Source organism: Fundulus heteroclitus, chromosome 5, assembly GCF_011125445.2.
Source record: "Fundulus heteroclitus isolate FHET01 chromosome 5, MU-UCD_Fhet_4.1, whole genome shotgun sequence".
NCBI classification, from domain to species: domain Eukaryota; kingdom Metazoa; phylum Chordata; class Actinopteri; order Cyprinodontiformes; family Fundulidae; genus Fundulus; species Fundulus heteroclitus.
Window position 1 is genome coordinate 42,930,397 of NC_046365.1, and position 27,190 is coordinate 42,957,586.

General features: G+C 49.5%; 1 protein-coding gene across 2 annotated transcripts; it reads left to right on the plus strand.

Moving 5' to 3' along the window:
* On the plus strand, window positions 1-25,477 carry wdr17 (WD repeat domain 17). 2 transcript variants are annotated; one of them, XM_012853095.3, is made up of 32 exons: window positions 1-179; window positions 1,480-1,608; window positions 2,527-2,710; window positions 2,773-3,003; window positions 4,373-4,483; window positions 5,474-5,614; window positions 5,748-5,870; window positions 6,458-6,645; window positions 6,724-6,892; window positions 7,789-7,880; window positions 7,959-8,041; window positions 8,128-8,214; window positions 9,435-9,599; window positions 9,681-9,796; window positions 12,102-12,188; window positions 12,259-12,408; window positions 13,090-13,220; window positions 13,773-13,898; window positions 14,948-15,103; window positions 15,171-15,235; window positions 15,425-15,557; window positions 15,632-15,720; window positions 17,438-17,537; window positions 17,607-17,746; window positions 17,832-17,943; window positions 20,682-20,823; window positions 20,909-21,011; window positions 21,645-21,746; window positions 23,590-23,688; window positions 24,357-24,424; window positions 24,560-24,657; window positions 24,729-25,477. In XM_012853095.3, the coding sequence occupies exons 2-32, from the start codon at window positions 1,486-1,488 to the stop codon at window positions 24,846-24,848; spliced, it is 3,834 nt and encodes a 1,277-aa protein (XP_012708549.1). In that variant the 5' UTR covers window positions 1-179; window positions 1,480-1,485; the 3' UTR covers window positions 24,849-25,477. The 2 variants fall into 2 exon arrangements, with proteins under 2 accessions (XP_012708549.1, XP_035993540.1); XM_036137647.1 differs by having other exon boundaries at window positions 7,792-7,880.
* Window positions 25,478-27,190: the final 1,713 nt, after the last annotated feature.

Consider the following 27,190-nt stretch of genomic DNA (forward strand, 5'->3'; position numbering starts at 1 on the left):
GCGGCCCCGCCCCGCTCGGACGGCGCTGAGCAGCAGGAGGCGCGGCAGGACTCCATTCAGCACCGGAGAGCTGTCCGCCGCGGGCCGGGCTGCCGAACCTGACGGTGCGGGAGGAGAAGCGGAGCCACCCCGGGCTGCCGGAGAGCACCAGCCGCCCAGCAGCGCGCAGAGACCCGCAGGTAGCGCAGCCGCTCACCGCGCCTCCCTCGCCGCGCTGCCGCCGCAGCGTCGCGCAGGTGTCTGCTGAACGTCTTCCACGGATTAGTTGGTGTCGCTGAGACCTGTTGCAGGCTCAGGTCCTGCTGACACCCCCCACGGACCGGAACCTCGGTCCGTGGGGGCGGCCGCTCAGCTTCACCCAGGTCGTCGCTTCCTATTCTGTCGGGGTAACGTGGACCGGTCCGGTCCGTGGGTCCGGCCGCGACAAATACCGTCTCGGTCACGAGTGGACGCATCCGCCGTGACACCGCTATGATGTCTGCATAAACAGCCAGAGGAGAGCCGGACCGGGCAGAACCGGGCCCGTTTCTGCTGGAACCGGGTCTACCGGAGCCTGTCAGCGGTGCGCAGTTAGAATAAACCATCAGCGGTTCGGGTCCAGATAAAACTCTCCAGGAGTTCTGCTGCTGCTGGACCAGAACCATCACCAAGGGTCCAGCTGGGGTTCGGTACGCTCCTGTTTCTGCTCCAAACGCAGGTTCTAATGAGCAGATGGGCCGCACCAGAACCGTGTTCTCCTCAAAGCCTGGTCCCGGAACAAGTTGGACCCTGATCCTGCTGGTGATGGGCTTTGTGCACCGCTGGTTCTGTTGGTGGAGGAGCCTGGTGTAAAGTTCTGCTCCTCTCAGGAAGGACTAAGTTCCACTGACCAGAACCAGAACCAGAACCCACCAGAGGAGCTACAGCCAGGAGTAATTTAGAGGTTTGGGTTTTCAGACTAAAACATTTCGGGCTTCTCCTAAATGGACGCCGTGTGAGTCTGAGACAGGTCTCAGGGGTCAGGGGTCAGGGGTCAGGTCAGCGACCACGGCGTAGAAATGAAGAGCCCAGAGTTTATAAATGTGTTCTGGATCAAATGTTCCTGTGGTGGGAAACCCGGTTCTGTTTGCAGAGGAGCTGGACCTCCACCTGCAGCCGGAGACGCTCCTCCATCATTTCCTCATTAATATGTAAATTATTCCCATTTGCACCTGACAAGACAAGGTCAGGGGCAAACGGCGGCGCCGGCCTTTGAAGATCCTCGCCGTCCGCTCGTTGGCGGCCATAATGGCTCAGAGCGGCCTTTTAGTCGCGACCCTCTGCAGAGACGAGAGTCACATCGTTTACTCATGGAAACAAATAGAAATGAATGAGAACCAAGAGGCTGTGCAGCGGCTGCAGGTGTTTGTAGAAGCAAACCCACCTGTAGTTCAGGGCAGGTTCAGGGCAGGTAACATGCTCCTGCAGGTGATCTGGCTAAAGGTGTTGCTGTTTCTGCAGGTGAGGATGGCCAAGGTGAAGCAGGTGGGCCTCCTGGCGGCGGGCTGCCAGCCCTGGAACAAGGACGTGTGTGCAGCTAGCGGGGACCGCTTCGCCTACTGCGCTACTCTGGCCATCTACATCTACCAGGTGAACCGGCGCCGTGATCACGACTGACCAAACGGCCGCCTCTCTAGATTCAGCCCAGGGGGGGGCGTCACACCTAAACAGATGAGATGCTGAAAGGGGAAGTTCTGAATAACTGGAAGTGGACCTGCTGGTTCCACGAGATGCAACTCAGAGTTCTGGAGTAAACCAGATGTGCAGCAGTTAGAGGCAGGAGATGCAGGTCCAGATGTTTGTAGATGTGCTCAGCAGCAGCCAGTGTTGGGCAAGCTCTGCTCTGGAGGCAACACTAGGAGGAACATTAGGGGCAAAACTGGGGGCAACACTGAGGGCATCACTGGGGCAACAGTAGGAGGAACACTAAGGGCAACACTGGGTGCGACACTGGGGGCATCATTGGAGGCAACACGGGGGGAAACACTGGGTGCGACACTGGGGGCATCACTGGAGGCAACACTAGGAGCAACACTAGGAGCAACACTGGGGGCATCACTGGAGGCAACACTAGGAGCAACACTAGGAGCAACACTGGGGGCGACACTGGGGGCATCACTGGAGGCAACACTAGGAGCAACACTGGGGGCGACACTGGGGGCATCACTGGAGGCAACACTGGGGGCAACACCGAGGGCATCACTGGGGGCAGCACTGGGGGAAACACTGAGGGCATCACTGGGGGCATCACTGGAGGCAACACTGGGGGAAACACTGGGGGCAACACTGGGGGAAACACTGGGGGCATCAGTGGGAGCAACACTGGGAGCAACACTAGGGGCATCACTGGGGGCAACACTGGGGGAAACACTAGGGGAAACACTGGGGGCAACACTGGGGGAAACACTAGGGGAAACACTAGGGGAAACACTGGGGGCATCAGTGGGGGCAACACTGGGAGCAACATGATTTCCAGACGTTTGTTTTCTGTCCGCCATCTTGTTGCAGCTGGACCAGCAGTACAATGAATTCAAGCTGAGGTCCATCATGTCGGAGCACAAGAAGACCATCACCGCCATCAGCTGGTGTCCCGACAACCCGGACCTGTTCGCCTCGGCCTCGGCTGACAACCTGCTCATCATCTGGAACGTAGCAGAGAAGAAGGCCGCGGCGAGGCTGGACAACACCAAAGGTGAGAGTCCGTCTCCTGCCGCCGGTGCGCTGACCCGCCTCTCACCCGCCTGTCCTCCTCAGGGGTCCCCGTCTCCGTCAGCTGGTGCTGGAACTCGGCGGACGGAGTGGCGTTCGTCTCCCAGCGAGGTCCGCTCTACATCTGGGACCACCGAGGTTCTGACCCGGGAGTCACGGTGCACAAAGAGGCCCACTCCTTCCTGTCGGACATCTGTCTGTTCCGCTGGCACCCCACCAAGAAAGGCAAGCTGGTGTTCGGGCACACAGACGGGAGCCTGTCGGTGTTCCAGCCAGGTGAGCACCTCCACCAGCAGCAGGTGTTAAAGACAAAGGTGCTAACAGCTGACCGCGCTGAACAGAACCTGCAGAAACAACCAGGAGAACCTTCTGGTAGCTATACGGTCTTGGTTCTGTTGACCACAGCACCTTAATATCACGTCTACGTCGTTTGTTCAGATCCTGCCTGGTTGATCGTTCTCTGTCAGCTTTTCAATCACTGAATCACGTTGGGGTCCCACAGGACTCAGTTTTAGGACCTCTACTCTTTATTCTTATTGCCTATAGGCTCCATCCTCAGGAGATATGGAGTTCCTTTCTATGCTGACGACTATCAGCTCTATGTGAAGCAGGGAGACGGCTTCTCAGGGAAGCCCTGAAGTTTTTAAATTTTAACAATAAGAAAACTGATTTAATGCTGTTTGGACCAAGTTGCTCCTGTGACCCTGGTGCTGATCATCTGGGACCCCTGACAGCGTATTTTATACCAAGTGTCACTGATTTGGTTTTTAAGTTAGACTCAGTTATGGAATAAGGAATAATATATATTAGTTAATAACGGCCCCTGCACATCAGAGAGGCTCCTTCACTGCCCGCCTTAAAACCAACTATTATTCTTTGGCTTTTACCACTAGTGGGACTTAGTTTTTTTAATTTTAATTGATGCCATGGATAAGTGTTTTCATGCATTATCTTTTTATTTTAGCTTTTAATGGACGTGTTTTAGCTTGTAGCGAACTACAGCGCTTTGTTTCAGCTGTTGGCTGTTTTATGCGCTTTATAAATAAAGATGGTAAGTATACCCCATGATCCATGAGGAAGAACCCGCAGCAGCAGCAACCCATCAATTAGGACGTCAGGATTTGACTAGGCCATCGCAGCACCCTCTCATCCTGTAGTGGTTCTGTTCGGGTTCATCGTTCTGTTGAGGACCCAGTTTGGTCCAAACCTCAGCTGTTGGACAGATGGACTCTCCAGAGGAGATCCTGGTCCCTCAGTGAACGCTGATTCAGATGCAGCTTTACAAACCTTCTCTGTGCTGCTGCTGCTGGAGACAAGAGGCTTTCTCTCTGACCGTTAACCTCTCTGAGGTCATTGCTGATGTCTGTCCATCCTGGCGTTGTGTTAACACTCACCTGTTTGCTGAAGAGCAGCGAACTGGCTGATTCCCTGCGGTTATAGCGGTTCTGACTAATAATAATAATAATAATAATAAATTATTATTATATCATAATGCTTTAGATCCTCTCATTAACAATAACGACACTTTATTAATGCATTTATTAAGGGAATTAAGTATTTCAGCAGATTTAATCAGACGGCAGCTCGTTTGCTTACAGCCTCAGTTTGTGTGAAATGGTGTTTTTACGGTTTGTCTTCTGCCCAGGGAGTAAAAGCCAGAAGCACGTCCTGCGTCCAGAGGCGCTGGAGGGGACGGACGAAGAGGACCCAGTCAGCGCCCTGGAGTGGGACCCTCTGTCCACCGACTACTTACTGGGTCTGTTCGGCTTTTCTCAGCAGACGGGATTAAAGCTGCGAATGAACGGTTTATTTCAGACCATGCAGTGAAATTATGGATTTAACAACATATTGTGTAAATAATAATTTATTTAAGGGAAACATGTTTAATCTTTAGTCTTCCTGGTTCCTACTTTACTCATGAGTCCGTATGAATAAGCAAATAAACCATGAAAAGTGTGCAGCAGCCGGTTCTGATCCGGTTCTGTGATTGACTAACATCGGCTCATCTGCAGAGCTCTGTGGGGGGGGGGCTGCCTGTAACCAGGCAGTTTACCCCCCTGGTTCTGGTTCTGTTGGGCCGGGGAAGCGTCTGGAGGTTACAGGACACCGGACCTCCAGCACTGCAGTTCCAGATTCACGATGCTGGTGATGCTGATGTTTTATCGTCTCCACGTTTCAATGCAGACTAAAATCACAAACCTCATTCTGGAAACAGAACCGGTTGACATTTGGGTCAAAGTTCTGCTGCAAACGGACCTCTGTTGCTTTGAAACGCTTCTTTTATTACCGGATTATTGGTCAGATCTTTAATCGTTCTGTAGGAATTCACGTCTCCCAGCAGCAGTTCAGTTTATTCATAACAGGCCAGGCGTTTCTGGACTGTTAGGATCCAGAAGGTTAGTTAGTTAGTTAGTTAGTTAGTTAGTTAGTTAGTTAGTTAGTTAGTTAGTTAGTTAGTTAGTTAGTTAGTTAGCAGCTCCTCCTGGATGAGCGAGGAGCTGTGATGGAGTCGCTGCTTTGACCAGACAGGACAAATATGCAACATAACAAAACTTCACCGTTATTAAAATCATTTCATTATCAAAGAAGTGCAACTGAAGAGGACGTGTTTAAGAAATGTGCCAAACATGAATGCATATTTATTAATAAAAGACCAGCTGTTAGGGTTAGAGGAGCAGCAGGATCGTCGCTGGCGGCGTTAAAACTCTGAGGTAACGTCAGGTTTCCACCGCATCTTCTGCCGCAGTGTCTAACCTCCACAACGGCATCCGGCTGGTGGACAGCGAGGGTCTGGCCTGCATCACGTCCTTCTGCTTCCCCTCGGCTGCTGCGTCCGTCCAGTGTCTGGCCTGGGTCCCCTCGGCCCCGGGCATGTTCATCACCGGAGGTAAAGCGCGGCGCCAGCTGGCGTGTGGGACTGAGTGTGGAAATGTTTTCACGTCTGAATGATGGGACTGAGAACGTTAGGATGTGAGACAGAAACGCTTATTTTCCTGTGATTTATGGAGAATGTCCGTCAGATTCACAGGTCGGCGTGTTGAGGGTTTGGAACGTGTCTCGGTCCACGCCGCTGGACAGCTTCAAGCTGAAGAAGACAGGATTTCATGCTCTGCACGTCCTCAACTCCCCGCTCGCCAAGAAAGGTAAAGTCCTGAGCAGCAGAAAGCCAGACAGCAATTTACACCTTTGTCTTCCTGATAAAACGTCACGTATTTCAACATGGAGGCAGAAACCTTTACTAACAACCATAAGACACAGAAAGACGCAGAGATGCTACAGACTGGGTTAATTTCAGCGCTGCACACTAGAACCACAGTCCTGCTGCCATAAACTGATCGGTACGCAAGTCTGGGTCTGTTACCCAAAGATGGAATCAAACCCACAACCTTTGCATCCCAAGGCGACTTCCCACTGATCCACAGTCGCTCCTCTATCAGTCAGAGATGCATAGTGAACTAAATGTGAATTAAATGTGAACTAAATGTTAACTAAATATTGCTGGTTTCAGATTATTCAGTTTCAACAGATCATTAAGTTGTTTTTATTTTTTACCAGAAATGATGCTTTAATGTAGTTTCTCCAGATTTTCTCCTCTGGACGCGGCCCTGAAACCAGCCACAGGCTCACCTGTGCACACCTGTGCACATAAAGCCCGGTCTCTGCTGTCTGCAGCAGAACCGGCGGTTGGACCAGAACCGATGCTCAGACTAACTGTCTCTGCTCTCTGCAGCTCAGAGCTCCTGTTCTCCCAGTAAAAGCCAGCACACCAGTTCCACCAGCGAGGCGGTCTCCCCCCCGACGCTGTCCCAGAACCGGGCCTTCTCCCTGCCGCCCGGCCAAGCCGTCTGCTGCTTCATGGACGGCGGCGTCGGACTCTACGACATGGGCGCCAAGAAGTGGGATTTCCTGCGAGACTTGGTACGACCGGCACAGAGTCAGAGAACAGGAGCTTCTCTGCGCTCTCGCTCTCTGACGTCTTGTTCTTGTTGCTTCCAGGGTCACGTAGAAACCATCTTTGACTGCAAATTTAAACCCGATGACCCCAACCTGCTGGCGACGGCTAGTTTTGATGGAACCATAAAGATCTGGGACACCAACACGCTGACGGCTGTTTATACCTCGCCCGGCAACGAAGGCGTGGTTTACTCGCTGTCCTGGGCTCCAGGTGGATCAGCTGCAAACACCCTAATGTCGGCTAATGTTAGCATCAGCTAGCATTTATTAGCGTTAGCTCGTTAGCATTAGCATAAACAGTTAGCCACCACTATCTGATATGCTAATGGTTCCTACCATGTGATTTTAGCTAATACGTAGCATTAGCTTAAATGGTAAATGGTTTGTTCTCGTCCAGCGCTTTAACTAGACCGCCGACTCCAAAGCTCTTCACTCTACAGTCGTTCACACCTTGACGGTGGTGAGCTATGCTAGCAGCCACAGCTGCCCTGGGGCAGACTAGATATTTGATGGCAGCTACTGGACGTGTGTGACGGTTAGGAGGCGGTAAGTGAGGTCGGTGCTGCAGGGCATCAACAAGAACAGGGAGACGGTGGTGAGGTGTGAGGGGCGGTTAACAACCGACAACGTTTTGATCTGGAAGGCTGGAAAGGCTGAGGTAGCATCTGGAGCCAAAAGGAAAGGAAGGCACAATACGACTGAAATGGAAATGGATCCAATTATTGGTGGACGAAGCTTCTCAGCCACTGAAGGTTTACTCTGGAGGAGCAGCAGAGGTTCAGGGAGTTTGGCTGTCTGGTCCATCTGTGCTTCTGGACCAGGAAACAGTTATGACTGCATCCCTGAAGGTTCTGTGGAGGTTCTGGTGTACGAGACGCTGGAAACGGCTGTTCTCTGCACATGGTGGGGGTTGGGCTCTGGTCCTGTTGGTGGTGTTCAGGGACTGAAGCTGTAGATCTGGGCGTGGCTGGTTTAGGAGTGATGAAGAAGAGAGGGCAGGCGGTGGCAGTAGATGAAGAGTGGCAGAAGGAGCTGCTAGCGGGACGCTGCTCTGAATAAAGTCTTTGATTCTGTCTCAGTCCGTGTTCTTCTCTGCTTGTTCTCAAGGAGACCTGAACTGCATCGCAGGCGCCACGTCTCGTAACGGAGCGTTCATCTGGGACGTCAGGAAAGGGAAGATCATCACCCGCTTCAACGAGGTCTGTTGGGAGCTCAAAGCTGCGGAAACGAGCTTCATTCAGGCGCTGGAGTGACACACTGACGGTGTTTTCTTTCAGCACGGTAAGAACGGCATCTTCTGCATATCCTGGAGCCACAAAGACTCCAAGAGGATCGCCACGTGCAGCGGAGACGGCTTCTGGTGAGGGTTCCCCCGCTGCAACAGCCGGGCTGGCTTTAATCCACACATCCTTAACCGTGGCGTGTTTTATATTCTTCTCACTGCAGCATCATCCGAACCATCGACGGGAAAATCTTACATAAATACAAACATCCTGCAGCTGTTTTCGGCTGCGACTGGAGCCAGAACAACAAGTAAGACCTCAACACCTCCGCCCAGGACAACTATTCTGTTAGAATATCTGAGTGAAGCACAAAATAGATGCAAAATGGTTGTTTTCTGTGCTTGATGCACAAAATTTGGCTGAAGTCGTTAAAGACGGCAAACGTGCACTCGATGTGTCCTTAAAGGCCAAACAGCGTCATATTTTATAGCTAAAAACATGAAAAGGTTGTTGGTTCCCTAATTGAAATGTCTACCTCTTAAATGATTGTCATCTGCAGAGTCTTTACTTTTCAAACTGTTTCTGTCTCCATACACCAAGTTCATCCCCAGCTTACTTGCATAATGGGTTATAGCCACATCATATGCTTATAAAAAAGACCAAAAACCGTTTGATCATGATAAAATAAGGTGTATATACCTTATTAAATACATATATATTAAACCTCTATCGTGTTAATGTGTTGATGGTCCTTTTTGTAGATAAAAACAGCCTCAGCTCCAGGCGTGATTATCAAATATAATCAGATGTGGCGCCATCTAGTGACAGTATCGCAGAACTATCATAATGCCGGTTTCCTTAATTAATAAATCAAAATGAATTAATGGCGGACCGAGCCTGATCCTCTGCAATGCCTCGCAGTGAAGCAGCAGCTCAGCGTGATGAAGATCCACCGAGGTGACCATGGGTGTCGTTTGTGAGCTTAAAGTTTAGTAGAAGATGTTCTTTTGATGTGGTTTATACTTTGTTAAGGTTGGCTGTGATGTTTTGCTTCAGCCGTATGTTTTTTTCTATCTGAGGTGAGAACAGTAGCTTTGCACCGTTTTACGTAGCCATGCAATCTGACGTTAAACATGTTAGCTTTGTGGTTAGCTTCCTGCGCGGACACAGCCGAATAGAGCAGGATTTGTGCCCTGACAGGATGCGGTATCACAGAATCACTGAATAACAGCAGCTCTGTTCATTTTAAAGGTGCGCCGTAGCTCTGCTCAGTGGCGCCCCCTGTGGTTAATCAGAGAGCAGCAGGTTGATTTCAGCCTGTCATGGTTGAAGCAAATTTCCACGGACTCAACAAAAATAAACATTAGACGATGAAGTCGGTCCTTTAAAGCAACAAATCCTGCATCAACAGAATATAAAGGATCTATTTAACCTGAACCGGCAGAATGAAAGGATATTCCAGTCCGACTGAACAGTTTTCTCCTCCTGAGGAGGAAGTGGTGGTCAGTCTGCCCTGCTGTGCCTCTGCAGGGACATGATAGCGACCGGCTGCGAGGACAAGAACGTGCGGGTCTACTACCTGGCCACCAGCTCGGACCAGCCTCTGAAGGTCTTCACCGGACACCTGGCCAAGGTGTTCCACGTCCGCTGGTCTCCGCTCAGAGAGGGCATCCTGTGCTCCGGCTCGGACGACGGGTGAGTGCCGACGGGGGTGGGGGGGTGCCTTCTCCGGCTGAACGGCTGTTCCTAGCTGTGGATGTTTGTGTGTCGGAGCAGAACCGTCCGGATCTGGGACTACACCCAGGACGCCTGCATCAACGTGCTGAGCGGCCACACGGCTCCCGTCAGAGGCCTGATGTGGAACACCGAGGTTCCTTACCTCCTGATCTCAGGTAAAGAACCACAGGCTGCTCCATGGCTGTGGCCAGGAAGTAGTCACAGCCCACAGAGCAGCTCAGGAGGGAGGGATGGAGGGATGGATGGATGGATGGATGGATGGATGGATGGATGGATGGATGGATGGATGGATGGATGGATGGATGGATGGATGGATGGATGGATGATTCAATTTTCAATTTCAATTCAATTTTATTTATATAGCGCCAAATCATGAAACATGTCATCTCAAGGCACTTTACAAAGTCAAGTTCAATCATATTATACAGATTGGGTCAGATTATACAGATTGGTCAAAAATGTCCTATATAAGGAAACCAGTTGATTGCATCAAAGTCCCGACAAGCAGCATTCACTCCTGGGGAACCGTAGAGCCACAGGAAGAGTCATCTGCATTGTACATGGCTTTGCTGCAATCCCTCATACTGAGCAAGCATGAAGCGACAGTGGGAAGAAAAACCACCCATTAACGGGAAAAAAAACCTCCGGCAGAACCGGGCTCAGTATGAACGGTCATCTGCCTCGACCGACTGGGGTTACAGAAGACAGAACAGAGACACAACAAGAGAAACAAAAAAGCACAGAAGCACACATTGATCTAGTAATCTGTTCTACATTAGATGGTAGTAGCGGGTGAGCCGTCTTCTCTGGATGATGTCACAGTTAACAGAACGCCAGACCAGGTGTACCTACTATGAAGAAAAAGAGAGAGAGCAGAAAGTTAAAGCAGAAATGACAACACATAATGCATAATTGAAGAACAGTAGAACTCAATGTAGTGAGAAAATTAGATCCTGATATACTCCAGTAACCTAAGCCTATAGCAGTAAAACTATAAAGGTAGCTGAGAGTAACATGAGTCACTAGTTATAATTTTTGTCAAAAAGAAAAGTTTTAAGCCTAGTCTTAAAAGTAGACAGGGTGTCTGCCTCACGAACCAAAACTGGGAGTTGGTTCCACAGGAGAGGAGCCTGATAGCTAAAGGATCTGCCTCCCATTCTACTTTTAGAGACTCTAGGAACCACCAGCAGACCTGCAGTCTGAGAGCGAAGTGCTCTGTTAGGAACATACGGGGTAATCAGAGCTCTGATATATGATGGAGCTTGATTATTAAGGGCTTTATACGTTAGAAGGAGAATTTTAAATTCTATTCTTGATTTAACAGGAAGCCAATGAAGGGAAGCTAAAATTGGAGAAATATGATCCCTCTGGTTGATTTTCATCAGAACTCTTGCTGCAGCATTTTGGATCAGCTGAAGGCTTTGAACTGCTTTTTGTGGAATTCCTGATAGTAAAGAATTACAATAGTCCAGCCTTGAAGTAACAAATGCATGGACTAGTTTTTCAGCATGGATGAATGGATGGATGAGGGATGGATGGAGGGATGAGGGATGGATGGAGGGATGAGGGATGGATGGATGGATGAGGGAAGGATGAGGGATGGATGGAGGGATGGATGGATGGATGATGGATGAGGGATGGATGGATGGATGGATGAGGGAAGGATGATAGATGGATGAGGGATGGATGGAGGGATGGATGGATGGATGATGGATGGATGGATGAGGGATGGATGGATGGATGGATGGATGAATGGATGGATGGATGAATGGATGGATGGATGGATGAAGGATGGATGGATGGATGAGGGATGGATGGATGGATGGATGGATGGATGGATGGATGGATGATGGATGAAGGATGGAAGGATGGATGGATGGATGATGGATGAAGGATGGATGGATAGATGGATGGATGAGGGATGGAGGATGGATGGCTGGATGGATGGAAGGATGGATGGATGGATGAGGGATGGATGGAGGGATGGATGGATGAGGGATGGATGGATGAGGGATGGATGATGGATGAGGGATGGATGGATGGATGGATGGATGGATGGATGAAGGATGGATGGATGGATGAGGGATGGATGGATGATAGATGGATGGATGATGGATGGATGATGGATGGATGAAGGATGGATGGATGGATGGATGAATGAAGGATGGATGGATGGATGAAGGATGGATGGATGGATGGATGAGGGATGGATGGATGATAGATGGATGGATGATGGATGGATGGATGATGGATGGATGGATGGATGGATGGATGATGAATGGATGGATGGATGAGGGATGGATGGATGATAGATGGATGATGAATGGATGGATGGACGGATGGATGATGGATGGATGGATGGATGGATGGATGGATGGAGGAGCTGAAACAGCCTCAGCTGTAAATTCTGGGATGTTCTAATGTGGAACCGAGCTCAGTGTCAGAACTTTGCTCCTGCAGGTTCCTGGGACTACACCATCCGAGTGTGGGACACCAGGGACGGGACGTGTCTGGACACGGTCTACGACCACGGAGCGGACGTCTACGGTGAGAGCAGAACCTGTGACCGGCCGTCTGAAGGCGGCGGTTCTCTGAAGGCCTCTGTGTGTGTGAGAAGGTCTGACGTGCCACCAGAGTCGTCCCTTCACCATGGCCAGCTGCAGCAGAGACAGCACCGTGCGCCTCTGGTCCCTCACGCCCCTCATCGCTCCTCTGCTGCTCAACGTCCTCACCGAGCAGCCCTGGGACAAGATCGTGGGAAACACGGGTGAGGGACAACCCGTCGCCTGCTGGCCGTCTCCCGGCCGCCGTTATGACCCGTCTGTCCCTGTCCGTCCCCGTCTGTCTCTGTCTGTCTCCATCTGTCTCCATCTGTCTCTGTGTCAGGTCTAAATACCTAAAACATCAGACAACACAGGGAAAGAAAGGCACAAAGACAATTAGTTTGGTTTCATTCTCGAGGAGAGTAGGAAGAGACCGTACAGTTACAATCTCCAACCCACTCTGCCGGTCACAGTGTTCTCCTTGGTTTTATTAAGTTTGGGGTGTTTCCCTAGTTACAGTACTGAGGCTGTACTGAAGGGTGGGGGAACAGATAGTTACAGCCTCAGTTGCCAACAAAGATACACAGCTGAGTAATCACGTCCAGTCAGCACATAATCTTGTAGCTGAGTCTTCTAGTTTCAGGATGGGAAGAAACAGAGTGTTTTCTGTTTCTTTGTACAAACATGATTAAGCTATCATGTGAGTAATATGATTATATCAGAAGCTTACATTACTACATCATAACAAGATAAATCGGTTAATGAAGTATAAACATTAATCCCAACACTCCGTCTGACTCCGTCTGTCTCCGTCTGACCCCGTCTGTCCCTGTCTGTCTCCGTCTGTCCCCGTCTGTCTCCATCTGTCCCCGTCTGACCCCGTCTGTCTCTGTCTGTCCCCGCAGACACGGCGATGGTCCCCGGCTCGCCGCCGCTGCTCTGTGGGAAGGTGTCCCGGGACATCAAGCAGGAGCTGGACAAGCTGAGCGGGGACGTCCGGGCCAAGAAGCTGCGCTGGTTCTCTGAGTGCTTCTCTGTGAGTGAACGTCTGCAGCAGAGGGGGGGAAACAGTCAGAAAGCCGAGGAGAAGGAAGGTTCCGTGGGACAACATGTCCACCTGCGTCCAGGAAGAGACCCGTTTGGGTCAGAAGCAGCAGCAGATAACGAGCTAACGAGCTAACGAGCACCTACACATGATTAAAGTGGATATAATTTAATATATAGTGTCAGGTCTCGCAGTCAGAGACATGGCTTTAGGCCAGACTGATGTGGATCAGTGGGGGGGGACAGGGGGGGGGACAGGATCTTTAGATCAGGAGTCACCAACATGGGGCCCACGGGCACCAAGCAGCCCCCCCCAGGACCACATGTGGGGCCCATAAGCGTGTCCTAGAAACAGCCCAACCTGCCAGTGAGCTGCATCTGAAACTTTAGTTTATTCCGTTTATTCATATTTGCATTTATATAGATTTAAAAAAAAGTGTGTTTATTTGACATAAAGTTAAGGTGAAGCTTTAGAGCTGACGTGACGTTGTGAGCCTGCGGGCGGCCATGTTGGGTGTGTCAGCGTGTGTAGTGTCTCCTCCAGCCTCCAGGGGGCAGCAGCAACCTGTGGGACCTGGTCTTCGTCATCAACGGGCAGGACGACTCCCTGCTGCCTGCCAGCTACAGCAAAGGCGTGATGCACATGAAACACCTGGTCAAGTTCAAGACGGTGAGCCGCTCAGGTGTCCCAGGACCCACTGTAAGCCCCGCCCCCAATCAGGCAGACAGCCAATCACGTCACAGAGGCAAATCAGAGGCACCAGGACACCAGTTTCTCTGAATATTTCCACCTGGATCCACCTGGACAGGTGTGGAAACCTTCAGAACCTCTGAGAGAAAGTCTGGTTGCCTCTGATTTAGGAGAGGAGCAAAAACCAGCAGCTTGTTTTAAATGATTTATTTATAAAAAATTTAATAAAAAATATTTAAAAATGTCATTAAATGATTTATTTAAACAGGAACAGCTGCAACAACATGGAGACATAAAACTTTAGTAAACGGCCCAAATCACTGAAAGACGAAACAATATTCATAGAATATTTTCTCCTACAGAAACTGAAACGTTAGAAAAATCTGTTAAATGGTTTGAGTCTGAGGCTGAGAAAATAAAAGCCAGAAAAACACAATATGTTTTAAACGACCTTCAGACAAAAAAAAATAAAAAAACTGTAAAAAAAAATTAGCAGTATTGATTAATAGTCGTCAGTTTGAAAGTTAAATAAATTATTGGATAAAGAAATAATTAATTGAACCAAAACACAGACTGTATAATCATGCAGTTTATATGGAGCTGCATACAAAAGTAAAAAGGATGAAGTTACAACAATATAAACTTAAAAATATGATTCTAAACAAGAAGCGTCTGAGAAAAATGAGCAAAATGAACAAAAACGTGATAAATCAACAACCAGAGGATTTTACCAGGCAGGTCTGATTAAAGATATTTTATTTTATTTATATGTTGGTCAGATTATTAATATTCTAATAATTATATTAATTTGATAGATTTTCTCTAAGTGATGATTTGCTGTCAGCAGATTCAGCCTCCGCCGATAAAACCTTTAAAACACCAAACGGCATAAAGGAGCCAACAGGAGTATCAGCTGAGGTTTCCTCTCAGGGGTCCGGTCCGGTCCGGTCCGGTCCGGTCTGGTCCGGTCCGGTCCGTAGACCAGGACCAGAACCCAAGTCATGCGGTGTTCTGTCTGCTGGTTCCAGTCGGAGGCCCAGGAGCTCACCATCGTCAAGATGTCCAAGTTCGGAGGAGGGATCGGCGCTCCCAGCAAAGAGGAGCGTCTAAAGGAAGCGGCGGAGATCCACCTGAGACTGGGTCAGATCCAGCGGTACTGTGAGCTGATGGTAGAACTGGGCCAGGTGAGCCGACCCTCCATCGGACCGGCTCGGCGGTTCTGCTCGGTCTCTGACAGTCCGTCTGTTTCAGTGGGAGAAGGCCTTATCCGTGGCGCCTGGAGTCTCCATGAAGTACTGGAAGAAGCTCATGCAGAGGTAAGCCGGGCCAAACCGGGCCAAACCGGAACCAGAACAGCCAGGACATGTCATCCGGTCCAGAACGGCACACAGAACACGCTGAGCAGTGAACGTCTTTAGTTAAAGTGTTCCAAACCCTCTGGTTCTGGTTCTGGGCTTGGGTCTGGTTCTGGTTCTGGTTCTGGTTCTGACGGTCCTGTCTCGCAGACGGGCCGACCAGCTGATGGCCGAGGACAACGACGACGCCATCCCGTTCTGCGTGGCCACCGGAGACATCGGCAAGCTGGTCTCCTTCTTCACCAGCAGGGGGCAGCTGCTGGAAGCCGTGCTGATCGCACAGGTGAGCCACACACCTGGAGGACAGGTGCGTCCACGGTAACGGGCCGCTCGGTTCTGATGGGCTGCTGTTTGCAGGGAGCGTGCGAAGGCAACATCCGTTCTCCGCAGAGTTCCTCCGTCAACCACACGACCAACGACCTGGACAGCAGGCAGCAGTACCAGAGGTAAGATGGCCCGGATCGGATCGGATCGGATCGGATCGGATCGGGTCGGCCCGGATCGGATCGGGTCGGATCGGGTCGGATCGGGTCGGATCGGGTCGGATCGGATCGGATCCCGGTCCATGACTTTAAGCCAAAGCTGGCGGGCGGTTAAACAGCAAAGTTTCTGTTTAACTGCAGAAATAAAAGAGATTCAAACCAGATTCATTAAAAGGGAAAATTTAATTTAATGAATAATTTTATAAATCTAATGTAAAACAATCTGAGATCTTCAGAGAAAACAGCTGTAGATTTTCTGAAAGGTGTTTTTACGCTAAGGTTGCTAGTTTGAGACCGTGAGGTGAAGCACAAAGAAATCTGAAATGATAGTGATGAAGACGATGTTCTCTGCTATACTGGGGCAAGCATTATAAGTTTATGCTTCCTTTCAATCATACTTTTATTTATTTTTACCTTTTTAATAAAATAAAACAGGATGTGCCAGAACCTCTCTGCTGGATGCCGAGAAGAGAAATAAAGTTAAAGTTAAAATAAAAACTGGGAGCTGGGAGAAGCCGACTGGAATAACTGCATTTAGGATTATTGCTAGTAAATTAGTTTTAATTAGAAGAAAATAATTAGAAGTAATTAGAAGATCATTCTCACATCCAGCTCAGACTAACACCTCTTTTAGTTTTCCCTCCTCAGGTTCTGCTAAACGGTTCTGGTTGCCGTCCGCATCCAGGTCTGAAGCTTCTGTCTCTTCTCACTGGGACCAGTTTTGTTAGTTTTGTTTAGCGACTGACTCAACTTATCTGACTTCAGTCCAGTTTTATTTCTATAGCACCAATTAACATCATCTCAAGGTTCTTTCCAAAGTCAGACTCCATCAGATCCTCCAGGTTGGTGAGAAAGTTTCCTCTCTAAGGAAACCCAGCAGGTTGCATCAAGTCTCTCCAAGCAGCATTCACTCCTCCTGAAAGAGCGTAGAGCCACAGTGGACAGTCGTCTGCATTGTTGATGGCTTTGCAGCAATCCCTCATACTGAGCATGCATGAGGCGACAGTGGAGAGGAAAACTCCCCTTTAACAGGGAGGAGAACCTCCAGCAGAACCAGAACCAGGCTCAGTGTGAACGCTCATCTGCCTCCACCCACTGGGGCTTAGAGAAGACAGAGCAGAGACACAGAAAGCTCAGAAGCTCACATTGATCCAGGAGTACTTTCTATGGTAGATGGTAATAGAGGATGATCTGCCTCCCCTGATGATGTCACGGCTAACAGAATGCCAGACCAGGTGTACCTTCTATGAAGAGAATAATGACAGAGAACAAAAAGTTAAAACTGTAAAACTACGTTGGACTGAATTTACAGATTTTATAAAGCAAACAGCTGATGGTTCTAACAAATAAAACGTTATAAAAATGGAACCGATGCAGAGCAACTGAGCAACGGTCTGGAGGTTAAACTAGATTACTGAATCCAACTAAATGGCCTAACTTTCATCAGGCAGGTTCTCCAGGTTCTCCAGAGCTTTAGGGACCCAAGAGACGCTGAGCTGAGAGGTTTTCCCTTCATAACAGCAGCTAAAAGTCTAAAAACCAGATATTTACCCTCAGAAAGGCGGGTTGGCTTTAGTAGATCTGGCTCCTGGGAGGGAAGTAGAAGAAATGAGGCCTGGATTAGTGTTTGCAGCTACTTCAGGGCGTTTCTGACAGACAGCAGCTTTGTTTCCTCCTTCAGCCTCCTGCATGACGTCTGTAAGGAGCTGGCAGAGTGGTACTTTCAGGACGGCAGCTCGGTCCTGGCCGCCTGCTGCCACCTGGCCGTCGACAACATCCAGGTAGGCCTCCTCCTCCTGCGGGCCTCCCTGGACCCGGAGCGGTTCTGAATCCCGGCTTCTGTCCTGCAGCTGGCCATGGCCGGCCTGATCCGGGGGAACGAGCTGGAGCTGGCTGCGTGCGTGGGGCTGGTGCTGGGCGACGCGGCCAATCAGAGCACGGCGTACTGCCTGGAGCTGCTGGCCAGGAAGTACATGACCTCCCCAACATGGTAGCTGCTCACCTGGATCAGGTAGAGGTTCTGTTTCGTGCTCTGCCGCTCAGAAAGGAGGAATCTCTGTTGTTTTGTCCCGCAGGGCGCTTTCTGCAGACCTGCTGCAGATGATCCCTGACAACCACGTGTTGCTGGCCAAGCTGTGCGCGTTTTACCCGGGAAGCACCGCAGAAATCAACCAGCTGCACCACAGGGTGAGTGGCAGAAACACCTGGGCTGGAGCAGAAACACCTGGGCTGGAGCAGAAACACCTGGGCTGCAGCAGAAACACCTGGGCTGCAGCAGAAACACCTGGGCTGGAGCATCGGCTTAGGAGCGTAAAGCTTTCTGTCTGGGTAACGATGAGGCGGCAGCAGAAAGTGCTTCTGTCTGCTTCGCTGCAGCTAACTAACCTGACTCCGCCAGATGCATGTCGCTCCGCCTAGCTCCACTCATCCATCTGGGACTGATCCATAGGAATTGCCTTTACTGAAGGCTGGGCCTTATCTGAAATCCTTGCATATGATTGGATAAGCCACTTGTCTGTCATCTTTATCGACGTGCTATTTCAACCACTCACACCAAAGCTAACCCGTGACGCTGTGAGAGCGATGCAGGAAAAAACAAAACTTTTTTTTTTTTTTTTATGTGTTTGCGGCTCTAGTGGCGTTTTATTGACAGTGAGCTGACAGGAAGAGGGGGGAGACAGGCGGCAAAGCGCCGCGGGTCGGAGTCGATCCCGGGCCGACCGCGTTGGGGACTAAAGGCCTCCTAACATGGTTCGCGCTAACGGTTAGCGGCTAACCGCTCGTTAGCCGCTAACCGCCCGTTAGCCGCTAACCGCTTGCCAAATCCGGTCGGGAGAAGGGTGAAAACATGGTTTCCACCAACAAAAGCCTTCAGAGCCGTTCTCTGATGTTCTTTTAATGAAACAATATCAGGTAGATTGGACAACATGGAAGAAATAGCAGCATCAATGTTAACGCTTGCTTCCTCAACGAGCCGCCATTGCTATCAAAACAGTCTCACATCATGGTCGGGTCTCCACTACGTCACATCTATGAAATGCCAGCCCAGGTCCTGATTGGCTGGACAATAAAATTGGTTGGAGAAATCACTTTCAATGGGCGAGGTCCCAGATGTATGTGCAGACCTCTCAACTTTTATCAAAAGTTCAGAGTGAGATTATGCTAATTGGGGGCGTGGCTTGTTTGGGGGCGGGGCTAACCGGACCCTGGAAGAGCTGGTGGAGTCAACTCCATCTAATTTTTATCCCACCAGACAATGAAGTAGACATGTATTACTTGTGTTAAAAAGAGAAAGAGACATATTAATACTTTATTGTTCAGTTAATGGATTAAGACATAAAAAATACACAATTGCTCAAATAATACTGAATAAAATTAAGTAGTTTTAAATTATTGACCAAATTATTACACTGTTACATATTCATCTATGGGTTGTTTATCATTGTAAATCTATAACCTGATTGGTGAATCAGGCTGAGTTCCATCAAGTCTTTATGGTCAACAATTTCCCCTCAGCAGCAACACTGAAGCACACAGAGGTTCCCGCTGCGTCTTTACGCACGATCCAGCTGCTGATGTCTCCCTTTCAGCTCAATGCACTTCTAGACTGTTACAGTTTATAACATTCTCATCACCTTTCACAGCGACAGGTTTCTCAGTCAGTCGCCGCGCTGATCAGAATCTCTATTGCTGTCGTCAGTGCGCTCTAGGCGGTGAGGTGGGCGGATTTTACCCCTGTTGGTGCGCTGCGTGCGACGGATAAACAGCGGGGAAAATGCATAACTAAATACTGTAAAGGGCTCCTATAAAGGGAACGGGGGTACGATGAAGCCCCTGATGTTACAAGTTCTTTAAAATGACCCTTAAAAGTGCGCACCTGAATTAAAGCGCGAGGCAGCACGCCCACCGAAGCGCCACTGATTCTATGTTGTTAGAAAAAATAGCATGAAATACAGCTACTAACTCTCCTATTGACTTTAACTGGCACACGTTGCTACCGATGTGAGGACATTAAACGTAGTGATTCACGTTTTGAATGGTGAACGGTGATAAAAGCACCTGCTCCGAGGGAAAGGAGGGGGGAGAGGAGCAAGCGCGGAGGCACAGAAATACGGTGCATGTAGTTAAAAAATGCAGAATTAATAAAAACGAAACTTATAAACAGACCAAGTGGTGTTTTAAACTGCATCTGGTTAGCAGAACTGATTTATGATCAGCGTGCAGCCATGACTGGTTCTGAATGAACCGGTCATCTGGCAGCAGCTCCCCCCCCCCCCCTCCTGCATACGCGGTACAGGACCTTACCGGCTCACTTTCACCACTGTTAAGACTAAAATTATTCATAACTCTGATCACTCTTCCTGCTGCTCTGTTAACATGAACTGCAGCAGGAATTACTGATGGCCACAAGCTGTGAAAGAAGCTGAAACAGCTCAGCAGAAGGCGGAGTTTTGTCGTCCGCAACCCAGATGGGCTTTGTGATTTTTATGCGTGAGAAATGCCATGTTTGCGTGTGAAATGTCATGTGTTGCGTGTGAGCGTGTGAAATTAGTGAAATGCGTGTGTCACACGGTCAATGCGTGAGAGTTGAGAGCTATGTGTATGTGAGTGGAGCTAGGCGGAGTGAAATACATCTGGCTAGAGTCAGGTTAGCAGCTAAAGCTCCTAAAAACGTCACCGTGTTGGAACGGACGCTTTTAGGAGCACAGATGCATCAGGAAGTCTGATTTTTATCACTAATCTCACAGTAACGGCATTTAATCACGCCTGTGGAGATTCTCCGTTATCCGGCTCATGGCAGCAGCAAACAGGCTGAGACGTCTGATCTGAGCCTGTTTGCTGCTGCATTCAGACATTTCTCCTCAGAATGAACTGATAATAAGTCATAATAATTCATCTGACGGTGATGTTTTCTCTTGGTGAAGTGCGGCCTTCCTCCCCTGGATGAGTGTAAGGCTCTGGCAGAGGAGGCTGCGGGGGAAGGAGACCTCTTCTCTGCCGTGAAGTTCCTCCTTCTCAGCCCTGAACCTGAGGAGGCGCTGCAGAGGGGCATCGACTTCGTTAAAGGTACCGGCGACACAGAGACGCTCTGGCCGACGTCTTCGATTAAACTCCTCTCTGAAATCCCATCTTCACTGTTCCTGCTGAGCAGAGCAGCTGTCCGGATCTGATTGGACGGTGGACGGCGTCCAGCCAATCCTGGATCTGATGAGCTACATCCGCACCGACCGCCTCGTCCTCACCAGGCTGACCCAGTGAGAATATTTAATCCCTTCTATCAGAGAACGCATTTACTCACCTGAGGTCCTGAGTTTCTGTCATAAAAGCATAGCAGGTTCCAGGAGGGGGGCCAGAGGGGCCCTGGCCCCTGCTGCGGTCCTCCTTGGCCCTAAAGCGCCCAGTTATTGGTGGGTCTGCAGATAAATGCAACCCTTTACAGCTGTTCTCGTGGTGCGTTTGAATATCGTAGGAAATCTGAGTTAAAGAAATGGAAGAAATAAGAAATGGAAGCCGGATGTAGATTAGAGAGACTTTAAATGTGAGAAAATACGCGACCTGAGGTGCAGCTCTGCAAAACAGAACTAAAAATAAGTCACATTTTCATGAACTTACTGTATCTGTCCTTGATTTGAGCAGCTAAATCATTTTATCTGCCAATGGAGCGAGTATTCTGATCCCTAAAATAACATAATTAGATTTCCTGCACTTGAAATAAGATGATTGAAATGAGTTTAAGTTTTAAGTGCAAAAATCTCATTCCATTGGCAGATCATTTTATTTGCATGCTCAAATAAAGGACAGATACAGTAATTTTAAGAAAATGTGACTCATTTTAGTTTTGTTTTGCAGTGAGGAGTGTTTAGCTGTGATGTTGTGTCTGTGTGCAGAGCCCGCAGCGAGCTGCTGATCCTGTGTGGCTACGTGGGCGCGCTGCTCGCCATCAGGAGAAACTACCGCAGCATCGTTCCTGCTCTCTACGAGTACACCAGGTAGACGCTCAGCGCTGCGGGCGCCGGTAAACCACTGCAGCCGCTCATGAACTAAACCAGGAGATAAGCGGCTGCAGCGAAGGCAGCAACAGGCGGTTTGATTTATTTACACGGCCTGAAAGAATAAAAGCTCAGCTTCCCAGTGATGTGGAGATCAGCACAGAATTAAAGAAGAATGTGGCACTCTGCAGAGAAGATTAGTCAGAAAACAGGCATCAAAGTTTATTTAGAATCACCCAGCCAGTTTAAACACAAAGTTTAAAGCACTGACCGGTTTCTTCATAACTTCAACAAAATCATTTTACAATAAAACCAAAACCTCTGTTTTCTCATAAAGGGTTTTCACATTTTTCTCAGTTTGTATTCTGCCGACTTGTTCCTACTGTTGCTGTGGCATTTATGTCACATTTATGATGGAATGCAGAATAAAAATGATTATTTCATTAAAAATTAAGCTTTACTAAAACCAGAGCTGCAACACTAGTGGCTGAATTAGAATTAGAAAAATTTAGCAGATTTAGTAAATTAAACAGTGATGACTACTGTGTGCAAATTTATCATGGATAGCAATTTATTATTATTGTTAATATTAAACTTTGATGAAGCAGAATGTGTTTTGTATTAAATTAGATGTTTTAGAGTAAAACGGTCTTTCTTCAGAGTGAGACCTCGTCTTACTGAGACAATCTCTACAGAAGTCTGAAACATGGTAAAACTTGTTTTACAGATTTTCTGTATTTTAAGGTGTTGCCAGTAAGTTTACTGTGAATAATGACAGTAGTGACGTGTTTATGAATATTTTCATATTCCTCCAGTTTTAAAGGATCAGGGAAAAATGAACTGTAACGGCGATGGGTCAGATTTAGATTTATTTACTATAAATGGAATAAATGACGCTGCAGGAAAATCAAACCTTCGCCTGTGAGACGTTTGGAAGGGTTCGGCATTTTTACCATGCATTAAAAAATAATTATTTGAGTTTATTTAGTGCCAGATATTTTGTGTAGGAGCCTTAAAGAGCAGCGTGAAGTTAACAGTATGGGCCCCATCGACCAATCCTGATGCAGCTTCTGCCTGCTTCCAGTGTTGAGTTCAGGTCCAGCAGGAAAAAGCGGCGCTGTGCTCCTAACTGGCTGCTAACGGCTGTTATCCAGTAAATCTGGTCACAATAGCTTCTTTTGCTTTTATAAAGATAAACAGCGAAGGAAAATATTCCTCCTCAGACCATTCCTGTTAGATCTGTTGGAGGCTGGTGAAAACTTCACCTCTGACAACATGATGTAGACGTGCTGATGGAAACATGTATGTCTCATAAAAAATATTCATTTATGGTGCTGAAGTCTCTAAACATAAAGATACCTCCATAAAAAGGACAGTCAGCTGCTCGGTCAGCTTGTTGCTGAATTTTAGCAGAAACCCTGAGACCGTAGGAGCATAGAAATCCTGTAAACTAGCTTAACGAACTTTAAAAAGACGTCAGAAGTTTAGAGCACATCTGAAGCTCTTATTGTGAAGGTTCAAATTAAAATTGTGACAGTTAATTTGCTTTTTAAATTAAATATAGACGCCTGTCAGAGTTTTTCTGGAAGAAAGATTGATTTAGTGACTTTATCTCTCTAGTCGATTGGTTCTGCCAAGATGGTTCTGAGTTAAACTGATGAACCGTCTGACTGAGCAGGAAACGACGTGTAACCCCAACCTGTTAGTCACCTTAGAAACCTCCTGCTGTGTCTTTCAGTCAGCGGTGAAATCTGACGCCGTCTACCTGAGGGATGCAGGTGATGGTCAGGAAGCAGCTGCTCGGTCAGCTTTTTAATTGCCGGCTCTTCTTTGTGTCCCTCAGCCAGCTGCTGAAGAGGAGGGAGGTGTGCGTTCCTCTGAAGATCGAGCAGCTGTCGGTGGAGCTGGAAGCCTGGAGAGCGAACACGCAGCCCAGCAGCAGGTAGGTCACCTTCAGCAGCTTCTCTAAATGAAACACGTTAGAAGTGGAACTTTCTCAGTCAGCAGGAATCTCAGGTCCACAAATGTGTCATTAGATGAGCTTCAAGCTCCTCCTAGGGACTGCGGTACCGTCGGTGCCGTCCTCCAGAACTCAGGAGAACCTTAGAACGTCATCTCCAGTGATGATGGAGGAGAATAATTCATGATTTTCTTGTGTTTTAAGTAAGAAGAAGTGAAAATTGTGTTTTATTTTATTATTCGGCCTCCTGAACCTGACCTCTCTACATCTAGTCAGTTTCTTCTCTGTGAAACATCTGAAGGTCCAGTCAGGCTGGATGGAGAACATCAGGTTCCTCACCACAGACTCTCAGTTCAGGTCTGGACTTTGACTAGGCCGTTCTAACCCCTGAATCTGACACCATCCCATAATGCCTCAGGCTGCAGGTTCAGGTTGGTTCTCCTGCTGGACGGAGAACCTCCACCTCAGTCTCAGGTTCTCCTCCAGTTTGGTTCTGGTCTCCTCAGAGATCAGGTGTCTCCTGCAGACTGGACTTCTTCTGGTGTTCTGGAACATCTGGCGGTCTTTAAGCCGGGGAGGGAACCGGTCCGGTTCTCCGTGTTCTGCCGGTCAGAACCTTCTTTGACCCGTCCTGTGTCTGTGTTCCTCAGTCCGGCGTCAGAGAGTCAGAGAGAGGAGTTCAGCTGCCTGGAGCGGAGGATCCTGCCAGCAGAACCAGGTAACCCGTCCTCAGCAGGTCCGGTTGGTGTGTTCTGGATAAATGGGTTCTGGCCCGGCTCTAAACGGGTCCACACAGCTCTCTGGTCGGTTCCGTTTGCTCCGGATGATGACCCGTGTTCCCTTCCCCTCTCAGCCGGCCCGGTTCTGATTGGAGCCGATTACGTGACGGGTTCCAACCTACCGAGCCACTCGGACCTTCACCTGTCCTGCTTCACCGGACACAGAATCCAGGTGAGTGTCTGCGGTTCCGTTGCTCCGCTGTGTTCTCTGGGTCAGCGTGACGTTCTGGTGGGTTCTTCCAGGGCCCGGTGTTCCTCCTGGAGGACAACAAGTCGGCCATTTCTCTCAACGACGCTCTGATGTGGGCCAAGGTGAACCCGTTCTCTCCGCTCGGAACCGGAGTCCGGATCAACCCGTTCTGACCTGCACAGGGGAACCGCACACAGAACAGTATTACCAGAGAACCCAGCGGAACCGTTATGCCTGTCAGCAGAAACCAAGTAGACCCACTTTATCGGCCAGAGTTCTGCCTTCCAGAACCTAATTTAGAACATTTTCCACCGTCTCGTTATTCATTTAAAAAAAACTGAAGCAGGATGTAGAACTCAGAGAGAAGCGGAGTCCCCCTCATGATCCATCAGCCGGTAGAACCTGCTGCAGTCTGTAGAACCTGCAGCTGCCTGTAGAACCTGCTGCAGCCTGTAGAACCTGCAGCTGCCTGTAGAACCTGCTGCAGTCTGTAGAACCTGCAGCTGCCTGTAGAACCTGCAGCAGTCTGTAGAACCTCCAGCAGCCTGTAGAACCTCCAGCTGCCTGTAGAACCTGCAGCTGTCTGTAGAACCTCCAGCTGCCGGTAGAACCTGCTGCAGTCTGTAGAACCTCCAGCTGCCTGTAGAACCTGCAGCTGTCTGTAGAACCTCCAGCAGCCTGTAGAACCTGCAGCTGTCTGTAGAACCTCCAGCTGCCGGTAGAACCTGCAGCAGCCTGTAGAACCTGCAGCAGCCTGTAGAACCTGCAGCTGTCTGTAGAACCTGCAGCAGTCTGTAGAACCTGCAGCAGCCTGTAGAACCTGCAGCAGCCTGTAGAACCTGCAGCTGTCTGTAGAACCTGCAGCTGTCTGTAGAACCTGCAGCAGTCTGTAGAACCTGCAGCTGCCGGTAGAACCTGCTGCAGTCTGTAGAACCTCCAGCTGCCTGTAGAACCTGCAGCTGTCTGTAGAACCTCCAGCAGCCTGTAGAACCTGCAGCTGTCTGTAGAACCTCCAGCTGCCGGTAGAACCTGCAGCAGCCTGTAGAACCTGCAGCAGCCTGTAGAACCTGCAGCTGTCTGTAGAACCTGCAGCAGTCTGTAGAACCTGCAGCAGCCTGTAGAACCTGCAGCAGCCTGTAGAACCTGCAGCTGTCTGTAGAACCTGCAGCTGTCTGTAGAACCTGCAGCAGTCTGTAGAACCTGCAGCTGCCTGTAGAACCTCCAGCTGCCTGTAGAACCTGCAGCTGTCTGTAGAACCTCCAGCTGCCGGTAGAACCTGCTGCAGTCTGTAGAACCTCCAGCTGCCTGTAGAACCTGCAGCTGTCTGTAGAACCTCCAGCAGCCTGTAGAACCTGCAGCTGTCTGTAGAACCTCCAGCTGCCGGTAGAACCTGCAGCAGCCGGTAGAACCTGCAGCTGTCTGTAGAACCTGCAGCTGTCTGTAGAACCTGCAGCAGTCTGTAGAACCTGCAGCTGCCTGTAGAACCTGCAGCAGCCTGTAGAACCTGCAGCAGCCGGTAGAACCTGCAGCAGCCTGTAGAACCTGCAGCAGTCTGTAGAACCTGCAGCAGCCTGTAGAACCTGCAGCAGCCGGTAGAACCTGCAGCTGTCTGTAGAACCTGCAGCAGTCTGTAGAACCTGCAGCAGTCTGTAGAACCTGCAGCAGCCGGTAGAACCTGCAGCAGCCTGTAGAACCTGCAGCAGTCTGTAGAACCTGCAGCAGCCTGTAGAACCTGCAGCAGCCTATAGAACCTGCAGCAGCCGGTAGAACCTGCAGCAGTCTGTAGAACCTGCAGCAGCCTATAGAACCTGCAGCAGTCTGTAGAACCTGCAGCAGTCTGTAGAACCTGCAGCAGCCGGTAGAACCTGCAGCAGCCGGTAGAACCTGCAGCAGTCTGTAGAACCTGCAGCAGTCTGTAGAACCTGCAGCTGCCTGTAGAACCTGCAGCTGTCTGTAGAACCTGCAGCAGTCTGTAGAACCTGCAGCAGTCTGTAGAACCTGCAGCTGCCTGTAGAACCTGCAGCTGTCTGTAGAACCTGCAGCAGCCGGTAGAACCTGCAGCAGCCTGTAGAACCTGCAGCAGCCTATAGAACCTCCAGCTGCCTGTAGAACCTCCAGCAGCCGGTAGAACCTGCAGCAGTCTGTAGAACCTGCAGCAGTCTGTAGAACCTGCAGCAGTCTGTAGAACCTGCAGCTGTCTGTAGAACCTGCAGCAGCCTATAGAACCTCCAGCTGCCTGTAGAACCTCCAGCAGCCGGTAGAACCTGCAGCAGTCTGTAGAACCTGCAGCAGCCGGTAGAACCTGCAGCAGTCTGTAGAACCTGCAGCAGTCTGTAGAACCTGCAGCAGCCGGTAGAACCTGCAGCTGTCTGTAGAACCTGCAGCAGTCTGTAGAACCTGCAGCAGCCGGTAGAACCTGCAGCAGTCTGTAGAACCTGCAGCAGTCTGTAGAACCTGCAGCTGTCTGTAGAACCTGCAGCAGTCTATAGAACCTGCAGCAGTCTGTAGAACCTGC

Bases quoted from the DNA above. Each gene is read 5' to 3' on its own strand.
- wdr17 (XM_012853095.3), top strand. From the start codon at position 1,486: ATGGCCAAGGTGAAGCAGGTGGGCCTCCTGGCGGCGGGCTGCCAGCCC. The intron at 6,893-7,788 runs GTGGATCAGCTG...CTTGTTCTCAAG, and splicing joins CTCGCTGTCCTGGGCTCCAG to GAGACCTGAACTGCATCGCA. The intron at 13,221-13,772 runs GTGAGTGAACGT...TGTCTCCTCCAG, and splicing joins GGTTCTCTGAGTGCTTCTCT to CCTCCAGGGGGCAGCAGCAA.